Genomic DNA, 12972 nt, shown 5'->3' with positions numbered 1-12972 from the left:
AGCACCTGCAAGTTACCCTCTAAGCCAGTCACCATCCTGACTTGGAAATACATTGCTGTTCCTTCACTATTGCTGAGCCAATATCCTGGAATTCCCTCCCTAATGGCATTGTGGGTCAAACCACAGTAGATGGACTGCATTGGTTAAGGTGGTAGCTCACCTTCAAGGGCAACTAGGGACAGGCAATAAATGCTGGTCAGCCAGCAACATCCACATCCCACAAGGTGAATAAAAAACACCTGGGTCCCTCCACACCTGTACCCCATCTAGAATTGTACACCCATTTTGTATTTCAATGTACTTTAAACCAATATACATCACTTCACTTCTCTGCATTGAACCTCATCTATCTCCAATTTGCCCACACCAACTGGTCAATGTCCTTTTGGCGTTCCATGCTATTTTCAGTTTATAATTCTTCCAGGTTTGTGTTAGATGCAAGCTTTGAAATTGACGTGTTTATTGTATAATACAGGAAAAGCAAAGACTTCTGGGGAACTCCATGTCAAACAATCCTCCAGCCCAAAAAAATACAAACATCTAGTGACCATTTCTGTTTCCAACCACTCAGCCAATTTTTATATTTATGTTGCTACTGTCCCTTTTATACCACAACCTATAAAAGTTTTCTTAAAACTATTACTGCACTGTATCAAATAGACATTAGGTGCAGGAGTAGGCCACTCTGCCCTTCGAGCCTGCACCACCTTCTGGAAATCCTTGTATACCACATCAATAGCATTAAACTCATTTAATCTTTTTTCATCTCTTCAAAAACTCCAGTTTTAGAAATCGCTGCTGACTCGAATCAAGCCAACTTTCCCCCTTGATTACTAATTCCAGAAATGATGATTTGGGATAGAACATGAAACTGACTGGTCTGTAATTGCCAGGATTACCCATAGAACCTCTACTGATTGAGGCAATAAACGTTTGCAATTCTCCAGTCTTCTAACACCTGCAAGTCCAAGGAAGACTGAAAAATTATAAAGGCAAGATGGGAGCTCAAGGTGTTGGGGCTGTATTTTGGCATGGATAGAGAATTGGCTACATGGGCTACAAACAGTAAACTGGGGATAAAGGGTTCTTTCAGGTTGGCAACCTGTAACTGGTGGGTTTTTACAGGGATTAGTATTGGGACTGCAACAGGTTACAATGTTGCAATGACTGAGGGAGGTAGACAAATTTGCAGAAAAATATGTGACAAAGGCATTTTGTGAGGGGGGATACAGGTAATTCTGGGATAACATGCTTTTCAGCAGGGCGATTTGGGGATAATGTCGCTGAAGAATTGGAGAACAGTATTTTAGAGAACGCTTACCTTCGTTGGCAGTAGTGCAAGTCCAGCGAGGATCCATTTCGGTGCTTTGTTCTGTGAATGTGATGTCAGCTGCCAGAGCAGCTTTCAAATGTGAGGTACTGTGTACAGAACACCTTGTTTACATTTTTTAAATGTATGGTGTTAAATTTACTTTTGGTTTCGTTAATAAATCAGATTTCAACCTTCATTCAGGCTGTGCAATACTTTGCGTTAGACTTTTGGGCAATATTTGAGCAATCATAAGTGACATTTTTTGCCAGTCTGTTCCTAACCCTACTTTTCCCATAGGCCCCATTATTCCTATTAAGTGAGGTTTAGCTGGAACGCAACTATGGCATTACAAGAGAACTACCAATACAAAATCAGTTTACATAGAGAGATTGATAGTTTAAGCAAGCAAGCGAAACATTGACAAATGGAGTTTAAAATGAGGGAAAACATGAGGTTGTTCATTTTGGAAAGGAGAACAAAAAGAACAGTATTTAAATTTAGGAGAAAGACTGTAGAAATCTGCAACACAAAAAGGGACTTGGGTGTAGTTGTGCATGAAATAGAAACCTAGTACACAGGTGCATCAGGTAATCAGGATATTAGCAGTAAGACTATTGCAATGTTGGCCCTTAATTCAAAAAAAAGAGGGTTGGAGTAAGGAAGTCTTACTGCAACTGTACAAGGTACAGGTGAGACCACATCTGGGAGTAGTCTGAGCAGTTTTGGTCTCCTTGAAGATATGTCATTGGAGGCAATTCAGGGAGTGTTCACTTGGATGATCTCTGTTATTGAGGGATTGTCTATGAGCAAAGGCTTAACAGATTTGATATCTATTGACTGGAGTTTATAAGAATGAAAGGTTATTTCATTGGAACATATAGTATCCTATAAAGGGCTTGACAGGGTAAACGTGAGAAGATGTTTCCCCTCATAGTAGCATATGAGACCAGAGGGTATAGTCCCAGTATTAAAGGGGCACCAATTTAAGAAAGATGAGGAATTTCTGAGGGTTGAATATCTTTGGGACTTTTGCTACAGAGAGCTACTGGGTGTGGGTATGGGGGTAGTTTAAGGCTGAGATACATTCTTAATCAGCAGGGAAATCAAGGGTTACAACTGCCTTGGCCTCCACCACAAATTACCCCTTTTTATAAAAAACTTTCAAAATGACACACTATTTTCCCTTAAATCTATTCTGACTGCGTCAATTCACATTTTTCCATGTGACTATTAATTCTACCTAAAAATAAGTGTTTCTAGAAAATTCCCAAAAACATTAAACTGGTTTATAATTAGAAAGCTTACAATTTCTTTTTGTACAAGGGCACAATACTTGCAATTTTCTAATCTTCTGGCACCAACCCTGAACCCTGAAACATCATTGAGAGTCCTTCCACAATTTCCACTCACTTCCTTCAATATCATTGGACATATCATCCAGTCCCAATGCCTCATCAACATTAGGTGTCAACAGCTTATCCAATGATCCCCGCATTGATTTTAAACCCTTCAAGTAACAGTTTCTTCCTTCGTCACCATGGTTTGGGCAACATCTGTCATGTAGACAAACACAGTCACAAAATACTCATTTAACACTTCACCCACACCTCTTGCCTCCAAGGTGTAAATTTAAAAAAAAAACAATTTCCAATTGGTCCCACAACTTGTACGACGAGTGGTCTTAGATTTTGGGACTTCCTTTATAGTAGCTGCCAGTCTTTTCCATAATATTTATTTCTCACGTTTGCTTTTTTCATCTCCCTCTGAATCTTCTATAATCAGCTTGGCTCTCAATTGTACTTGGCTGACACCTGTCATAAACATACTTTCTACTTTTAAACTTAACGTCCAAGTGCCATTCAAGAAACTCTGGTTTCGTTTGTCCTACTTGCTTCAAGGAAACATACCTCAAAATGCCCAAATCATCTCCTCAGGTGAAGGTAGCCCATTATTGAGCTATTGTTTTTCCCAACAACGTGCAGTTCCAGTTTATCCAGCCTCCACCAGATATTTATATTTATTTGGAATTGACCAATGTCATTTTCCACAATCACCCCAAACAATGGCACAATGATCAGTGCCATCTAAACACTCCCCACTTTATCCCACATTATAACCACTTGATGTTTACAACAGAACAATGTCCTTGCAGGTTTGTTTCATATATCCTACCACCACCTGGTGGCCTATCGATTACACCAAGCAATGTTATTTCACCCATCATATTCTTTAACTTTAGTCAAATAAATGTTGTTCTTGTACCTTCTGAAACACACTTTCTCCAATGTTTCTCAATCAAAACACCACCCCACCATCAGACTTTCTGAACACCTTGTAACCAAAAATATTTCACAAGACAAATCTGTTACCTCCCCCACAAAACAAGATCAGGCAATCTCAGTAATGCCCCAATCTTAACCACATGAATGCAGTGAAACCCCAATTTAGACTTCATTATTTTTTCCTCTTACTCTGATTGCACCCATTAACTTACTATTCTTTACTTTAAAAGTACTATCTGACTCTACCAGCATTGTGCACTGATACTTGCCAATATTCTCTCCTGGTTCCCACAATCGTGCAGGTTTAATTAAGTCTTTCCCAAAAGCACAAGCAAAACACCCCACAAGGAATGAAGCCCCCGGTCTGTCAGATGCTGACTTGTACTGGTTCTTGTCCTGCAGCTGTTCTGTGACATACTTGACATTGACACCAGGGAGACAAAGCAGCATCCTGCAGTCAGGTTGACAACCACAAAAATGCCCATTTCTACTGCTAAAGACTCCCCGACCAATGGTGGCCTTCTTCCTGTACATCGGGGCCACCTGTGCTATCAAAGATCTATCGCTCACCGTGATATCCAGAATTGAAAGGAGTTTAGTAAATGGGCCCTTTGAGGATTCCTGCACCGCTCAGTTCTCTTGTACTGCCTGTAGTCACTCCTTCCCCTATCTCCACGCTTTCCTCTAACTTGCTTTTGTGATTACCTTTCTGAATGGGCTATTCCTTCATTCGCTGCATCACTGATGCAACTGACTTCAGACGTTCGTACCTGGACTCAAGCTTGTGTAGTCCATGATATTTCTTGAACTCAGGCTTTTCTGGGTCACAAGTTGTTGATATGATTCCCCAAGTGATAGGGTTAACATTTAGCTTGGTTGAGCTGTCTGCCAATCCTTAACATTAAAATCTTGACATGACTTTCACCTTGCTGTGGTACTGTTAACTATAAACTATGAGAAAATAGGAGTTCTTGGCACTTAATTACCACCACCACCAGCTTCTCTTGTGCTAATAAATTCTTAAAACTTCCAAACTGGCACAGTGATTTTCAAAATTACTGGAAATGAAAGTTTCCAACAGCAGCTGCTAAACAAAATTGATTAACTCAACTCTCCTGTGATGTCACTTACACTCAGCCAAGTTCAAGGGTACTCAGTTTCAACTTTTCACCCCAAAGGCAAGTGAAAAGTCCGAAATTGTAAACTCTCTGCAGATCACAAATGTGCTTCAAGGATCCAACTCACCCATGGAAGCCAGGTCAAGAATGACTTGCTATGATCTTCCATCAAAATGGAGGGTGGGGATGCCAAAAGATTGGCATATGACATACTTGGCACTCATTTCTGAAAAGGTCCAATGGAATTCCTCAACTACTGGTCAATTTCACAGTGGTAAGTAGTTTTTGAATAAGAAGGAAAAATTAACTGAAACCTGGAAAGGGTTGAGGTGACAGAGCAAGAGAGATTTCTTTTTAAAAAAAAGCACTTACTATTCAATCAAAAAATTAAATTAGATCGATCAAGTAACAGAAAGTTGAAGTAGTAAATCAGTAGATGGTGGCTATTTGGATTTCTAGAAAGCTTTTGAAAAAGTAGCAAATAAAAGGTTAATTAACAAATTTAAGATGTTTATATTACCTTCAGCTGGAATCATAATATAACATAGGAGTGATCAGGATGCATTTTAATTCGGCTGTCATACTGACAAGACAGTACAAATTCTTCAGCAACCAGTACTGTCCCACAATCAATCAATCAATCAGTTGAGACAATGTTGCAGTTACAACCAACCCATTACACCAAACACTGAACCCAAAACCAACATTAAAAAAGTGGGTATGTGCACATACAGTGAACAGAAATAGGAGCAGGAAAAAGGCTGTTGCCTGGTTTTAATTTGTAACCTTTCCCTATTCACTTTACATGAGCTCCAAGAAAAGTAATTCAAATTGCAAGTATTAAAATGCCTTGGAAAATCTCCTTGACATAATTCACAGAACACTGTCTGGTCACCAGGATTTCTGAAAAAAAAAGTGTAGTGATTGAATTCAAATCTCCATTAAACCTGTAAATACTTTATAATTGCATCTTCTCACCTTTCAAAAAAGAGAGAGAACTTGGGATTTTGAGCTGTATGGTTCTTTTAAGAGTCACTTGGATGGGTATAATGAATAGGAAGGGTTTGGAGGGATATGGGCCGGGTGCTGGCAGGTGGGACTAGATTGGGTTGAGATAAAATCGGTCAGTATGGACAGGTTGGACCGAAGGGTCTGTTTCCAAGCTGTACATCTTTGACTCTATGACAATGGAGACTATAGCTCTCAATAGTATATGGCAGTAGTTGCCAGGTGACCCATGAACTGATATAAAATGCAAGTCACTACCATACAAGGATGCAGGCCAAACCTTAATTCCACCACTCATGAGTAATCACACAACCATTCTAGTTCCTGCAATGAAACATAAGCAACACTGATTTTACAAAATTTAACATTAGGAGTGATCAGGATGGGGATCCCATTTGCATGTTCTCCTCTAAACTATGCACCATCCTGACAACATACAACGGAGGCCAATTTTTCAATACTTGTGGGGTTGAAGACAAAAGATCAGACATTGGCTAAACAAAAAGCAAAATAAAAGACTGAGCTTGAGCATGGCATTAATATTTTAAAAAAAGCAGTATTCTCTTTGATTTAGTTTAACTTTTTTGCAGTGACAATCAAGAGAAGGCTGGGCAGGACTAGGTGATAGTAGTCCACTGGTTATTTGCTCCACCTGGAGTGGTTCTTCTATTTTAAAAAAATAAATCTTAGAGAATCACTAGCAATAGGGTAAGGGAAAGTTCAATTCAAGGGAATGAACCAAGTGGAAGAGAAAAGATGACTCATGTTTGACCATTTGGGTTAAAAATTAATCTAATCTAAAATTGGGTAATGGAACTGCATTATTTTAAATAGGTACATACTTGTCTGTCTGGATGTGCTCTTGCTCCCTCTTCCTTTCCCACTGCCTATCTGTAGTCACTTGCAACACATGTAGTTTGGCCTTCTCCAGCTCAGATGGTTGCTGCTCTTGAAGCTTTCTAGCTTCTGCTATTTTGTGTTGCTTCTCCAGTTCTTCCTCCTCCTGTTGCAACAGCTCTTGGTGTTTCTCTTCCTGCAGAAAGAAGCACTAATTGTTTCATCTTCAGAATTTAAATGAAGCAGTTCACACTGGACATCAACAACTTAAGATCTTGCCAAAATTCTTAAATTCATAGAAGTACCATTTTAAAATATACCATCTATTATAAAAAGGCCTTTAAAATAAGCTACCAAAAACAGTTGAAGGTTTTGATTTGTGGCAAAAATCAGAGGTAGTAGAAAAGAATCTATAGAGTTAGCTTACTTGATGCTCATGAGTTCCTGGATTCTGGACTCACTAATAAAGGAATGGATACATTACACACTGGCTAAATAGGCATACTGGGGGAATATTTCTCAAAAGATACAAAGAAAAACATACTATCTTCTGACAGTATACATTGAACATGGATGTTGTCATTTGCTGTAATAGAATAGTTAAAAAATAGTCTTCATATATTCAAGAATGTGGAGATAATTTGGGAGATGAACCAACTTTTTTAATTATTAACACCTCTTTTAGCAAGGCATCCAAAGGACAAGGTGCATTAACTCACTGGTATGCCACTATGATCAAAGTGAAAGGAAAAATAGTTGTTGGAATGAGATACAAGGACACACAGCCTCCACTAAGCCATATTCTAGTGCAGCATAAAGTGGAACAAAATACGAAGGAAACCATTTCAAAACCGGCTGGCCCAATATAATAACTTTTGTGAAATTCACTCTGGGGATGAGCGTGTTGCTAGCTGACAAACATTGCCCATCCCTAGTTACTTTTCAGAAGATGGGCTGGTCTTCTTGAACTTCTGCAGTCTATTTGGTGTCAGTAGATGCACAATGTCATTAGGAAGGGAAAGGAATTCCAGGTTTTTGACTCTGATGCTGAAGGAGAAGCAAAAGTCTTTCCAAGTCAGGATGGTGCATAGTTTAGAGAACATGCAGATGGCATTCCCACTTATTTACTGCCCTTGTCTTTCTAGATGGTAGGTGGTTTTGAAGGGGCTGTTCAAGGTACAGTGGCAAATTACAGCAATGTACCCTGTAGATGGTATACAGTATTGCTACAAAAAAAGGATCAGTGGTGGAGGGAGTGAATATGGTGCTAATCAAGCAGGCTGATTTATCCTGGGTATTCCATCTCTCCTAACTTGTCTTGTTACAAGGCTATGGAGAGAGTGAGAAGGCAAGTCACTTACAGCAAACTCTAGGCTCCGAACTGTTGTTCTTGTTGCTGTAGTATTTACATGGTTATGGATTAGTGGTACTGGAAGAGCACAGCAGTTCAGGCAGCATCCGAGGAGCAGGAAAATCGACGTTTTGGGCAAAAGCCCTTCATCAGGAATACAGTATTCCTGATGAAAGGCTTTTGCCTGAAACGTCGATTTTCCTGCTCCTCGGATGCTGCCTGAACTGCTGTGCTATTCCAGCATCACTAATCCAGAATCTGGTTTCCAGCATCTGCAGTCATCGTTTTTACCTATTTACATGGTTAGTCCACTTCAGTTTCTGGTCAATGGTAACCCCACGATGTTGACAGTGGGGGATTCAGTGATGGCAATGTCATTGAATGTTAAGGGCCCCATGGTTAGATTCTCATGTTGATGATGGTTAATATCAGTTTCTTGGTACAACAATTACTACTTAACACTTGTCAGTCCAAACCTGGATGTTGCTCCATTTAGATCCTGACTGCTTCGGTATTTGAAGAGTTGGGAATGGTACTGATCATTTTGCAAACAAATATCCCCACTTTCTGATTTTAACAAATTCACAGACTGGTTATTGATGAAGTGGGCAATGATGGTCAGGTCACTACACTGAACAACTCCTGCAGATGAGCTGTCTGATCCCAGCAACCAAATAATTTCCTTTGTCGCAGCTATGAACCAGGGGAAGAGATCCCCCACTGGCACGGGTGGGGGGGGGGGGGGGGGGGGGGGGGCAGAAAAGTAAGTGAACAAACAAGTACTTCACTGGTACCATAACCATACCACCTGAAGTTTCTGTTTTTGGGCTTCTTCTTGTGGCCTTTGGGATTTTGCCTCTTCCTTCCTCCGAGTGGCTTTCTTCTTGGCTCTTTCAGCAAGACATTTCTCACGCATCTGTAAAAAAGGATGTGGGAATGCTACATTGATCTCCAAGTGGAGTTTTTATTGGGGATGGAGGTGGTAAGAGCAGAGAACACTCTGCCCACTCAATTGTTCAATAGCTGGTTTGTCCATGAGAAAGCCATCTTTAAAAGTAACAGAATGGTATACCTTTTCATCAATCTGAGAATTTTTTTGCTCAGCTTTTCTCTTTTTCTCCTCTTCTTGTTGATCAACTCGGGAACGAGTTTCCAAAACACATCTCAGATGCCGCTTTCTATACAAAAACAAAACAAATCAAAAATTCTACTCAAAAGCGTGTAGAAAAATGATAGAACCTATGTTGTATAGTGTCCACATTGCGTTTTCATAAACTTGTATGCATTCATGATCTGTGGTCACATTTAAAATTTCGCATTCAATTTTATTGAATCAAAAATTGTTGTTGAAGGGTTCAACCATTAGAAAATTATTGACATTGGAATCTAGGAGAAAGTGGGGACTGCAGATGCTGGAGATCAGAGTCAAAAAAAGTGCTGTGCTGGAAAAGCACAGCCAGTCAGCATCCAAGGAGCAGGAGTCATCGTTGTTTCAAGCAGAAGTCTTTCATCAGGAATGTGCCCCTCCTGCTTCTCAGATGCTGCCTGACTGGCTGTTCTTTTCCAGCTTACTCTGACTACACCGGAATCTGGACAACATTTTGCCACCCAAGGCAAGACTTGCTTTTAGTTTTAGTTTACAGCTTTGGTTCTCATTTCTAGGAGATTTTTGACAGCTCTGTTCCACAAAGTAACTGTCAGAATGGATGTACAGCTCTGTGTTGCTGATGGGATCCATGAGCAGTATCTCAAATGCAGAGGTCCCTTCTTCTATATAAAAAAAGGGCTGGAGGAGTGACAATCTGCAGGGAATTGATAGCCCCTGGAAAAAACATGCCACTGTATGTTTCTTCAATTATACAGATACTTTATTTTCCCTCCCACTTTGAAAAAAAATCATTTTTCAGATCATCTCCTAATCCCTCTAATCAAGTCATAGAATCCCTATAGCATGGAAACAGGCAATTTGACCCAACAAGTCCACACTGACCCTCCAAAGAGTAACCCATCCAGACCCTATCACTCTGGGTTTTTCAACCCTGATTAATGTACCTAACCTACACACATTCTTGAACACTATAGGCAATTTAGCATGGTCAATTGTCAATTCACCTACCTGCACATCTTTAGATTGGGCAGCACGGTGGCACAGTGGTTAGCACTGTTGCCTCACAGCGCTAGAGACTTGGGTTCAATTCCCGCCTCAGGCGACTGTCTGTGTGGAGTTTGCACATTCTCCCCGTGTCAGCGTGGGTTTCCTCCGGGTGCTGCGGTTTCCTCCCACAGTCCAAAGATGTGCAGGTTAGGTGAATTGGCCATGCTAAATTGCCCGTAGTGTTAGGTAAGGGGTAGATGTAGGGGTATGAGTGGGTTGCGCTTTGGCGGGGTGGTGTGGACTTGTTGGGCCGAAGGGCCTGTTTCCACACTGTAAGTAATCTAATCTAATCTAGACTGGGAGGAAATCAGCACGTGAAGGAAACCCACGCAGACACAGGGAGAACGTGCAAATTCCACACAGACAGACAGACAGACAGACAGACAGACAGACAAACAAACAAACAAAGTCACCCTATGCTGGAATTGAACCTGGGTACCTGGAGCAGTGAGGCAGCAGTGCTAGCCACCGTGCCACCTAAACCCTCACCAATTCTCAGAAATAAATCGACAAAACCCAATTTGTTTATCCACTATCTAAAAGCATCATGTTTTAATCTGTAAAAATAATAATCTGAGAACAAGCACATTCGCATGAAACAATAAACTAACTGTCCTGTGCTTTTCATCAGCAAAATTTCACCTTTCTCAGCAAAATTGTCTGCAAAATGCCTTTTATTCCTTTCCAGCATGTTTCATTAACTGAGTTTCATGCCAGCATGTGAAAAGGAATTCACTTCAGTGTGGTGCAGGATTTGAAAGTGGCAAGAAATAATTAAGACCAAAGGTTTGGGCATTCCCAAATTTGCAGGATATAGTAAATCAAGTCAAAATGAGATTTTTAACAAAATCCTGAAGCTGGACTGAAAAGAAACAAGATCCAGAGGGATTTCTGGATACCGAAATAATTAATAGTGGTGTTTAAAATTTTCAAAATTAAAAAGATTCAGTCTCTTCTTTGCAAGTAATATTTTCATCAGACTTCCATGTCCTTCATACACAATTACTTTGAAATAGTTCTAGTAACTGATGAGGATCTTTTGGTGTGATGTTGAAAGGAAACACATTGGCCAGGATCAAAAACCTTTGTTCAAATTGTGCACTGGACTCAAAAGCTTTTGAATATCATTTTTATAGAGACTGCAAATTTTGGTCACATCTGGAGACTGTAGGGCTAGTAACCAGTATTATTGTAATTAAAAAATGAACAACAATTTAACAGATAGCAATGAAATAATTTCACAATGTTTTCAGATATTGCAACTAACTTCAGTCTGGAATAGCACATATTAAATGAACATTTTCTTACTTTTTAAGTTCTTCCTCTTGTCTCTGTATTCTCACTTCTTCTTGCTTCTTCAGATTTTTCAGGCGGATCTTTTTCTGAAGTGCATAAGGGACAATTAAAGGCATATGCTCAACAGAGTTTTTCTTTTAATAACCGCATAAAAAAGTACCTTTTCAAAAACAAGAAATTGACAGTTGGATCACAAATCCATTGTCCTCATTTACATAAAAGTGAATCAAATGTTGCTTAAATCCGTCTCTTTGTTATTTGCCCCCCCCCCCAGTTATTCAAATAACAGGAACTCATGATAAGACAATATACTTTCAGTGGTGAACCTCCAAGATCAGGAAAGTGAAGTACTAAATTTGCTGTGAGCGAACCAGATTGACAGCTTTGGAAATCGGAGTACCCCGAAAATGGAATAATTTTAAAATTTCATCTTTAGTAGTTCCTGTGCAGCATTTAGCATCACTTAACTGTTGTATAGTAATAACTAGCCTTTTACAAAAAAAAGAGAATCTCTAGCAAATGAAATCAAAAACGACTACAAGAATCAGAGGTCACAATGCTCCACTGAACTAACCTCAAGTGATTTTTTTTAAATGTGGTAAACAAACTGAAAATGAAAATAGTCATCCTGATGGCAAATGGTAAACTGTATTAAATAATTGTGATTACAAACCCCAAAATCTGACAACAAGGGTCATTTGCTCCAACAGTACAAAATGTTTGTATTTCAAAGCTTGTTAATACTGACAGAGTCAAACTGAGGAAATTAAAAAGCTACGAAGTGATAAAGAGCTTTGTATGGTATTTTGTAAATGACAGACAAACAAACACTACAATCGGACAAACAGGCAGAAAGCTAGCCACCAGGTTACATGAACACCAACTAACCACAAAAAGACATGACCCATTATCACTAGTATCCTTGCTTACAGATGAAGGATGACACCACTTTGACTGGGATAACACATCCATCCTAGGATAAGCCAAACAGAGACAGAGTCATGCACGAGAATGCAGAGATGCCTGGCATTCCAACTGATCTCCACCAATAAACACACTGATTTGGACCCAATCTCTCACCCACTGAGAAAAAGAACTGGTAATGATATCACCCATCTTAAAAAAATCAAGACCCATAAATAGAAAAAAAACCAGGACATAACCAGCACTTCACCAGTAGCTCACCGATAAGGTAACCTAGTATGATGACAAAACGTCCAAAAACAAACATTTTCCATCTCGGAGCAAACTAACATCCAAAATCATAGATCATATGATCATAGAACCCATACAGTGTGGAAACAGGTAATTTGGCCCAACAAGTCCACACCGACCCTCTGAAGAGTAACCCACCCAGACCCATGTCTCCTGCCACATTACTCTAAATGTATCCCTGACTAATGCATCTAACCTCCACATCCCTGAACACTATGGGCAATCTAGCATGACCAAATAACTTAACTTGCACATCTTTGGCATTGTGGGGAGGAAACTGGAGCACCTGGGAGAAAACCCACACAGACACTAGGAGAATGTGCAAAATCCACACAGAGTCACCAGTGGCTGGAATCAAAACCCAGGTCTGGCGCTGTGAGGCAGCAATGCTAACCACT

At 39.9% G+C, this 12972-nt stretch overlaps 1 protein-coding gene across 5 annotated transcripts in view; it reads right to left on the bottom strand.

Annotated features, from left to right (window-relative positions):
* LOC140493563 (inner centromere protein B-like) overlaps nt 1-12972 on the bottom strand; it is a 58470-nt gene that overhangs the window by 12760 nt on the left and 32738 nt on the right. For 3 of the 5 annotated variants that reach the window (XM_072592128.1, XM_072592127.1, XM_072592125.1), the window contains exons 10-13: nt 11372-11445; nt 8981-9086; nt 8714-8824; nt 6563-6753 (exon numbers count right to left, since the gene is read on the bottom strand). In XM_072592128.1, the coding sequence (XP_072448229.1) occupies nt 6563-6753; nt 8714-8824; nt 8981-9086; nt 11372-11445 (482 nt within the window). The remainder of the gene's footprint in view (nt 1-6562; nt 6754-8713; nt 8825-8980; nt 9087-11371; nt 11446-12972) is intronic. The other 2 variants (XM_072592126.1, XM_072592129.1) reach the window with 2 other exon arrangements.

The sequence above is a fragment of the Chiloscyllium punctatum genome, chromosome 22 (genome assembly GCF_047496795.1).
Source record: "Chiloscyllium punctatum isolate Juve2018m chromosome 22, sChiPun1.3, whole genome shotgun sequence".
Lineage (NCBI taxonomy): Eukaryota > Metazoa > Chordata > Chondrichthyes > Orectolobiformes > Hemiscylliidae > Chiloscyllium > Chiloscyllium punctatum.
Note: the sequence above shows the minus strand (reverse complement) of the source record. Positions and strands in the feature narration are given on the sequence as shown.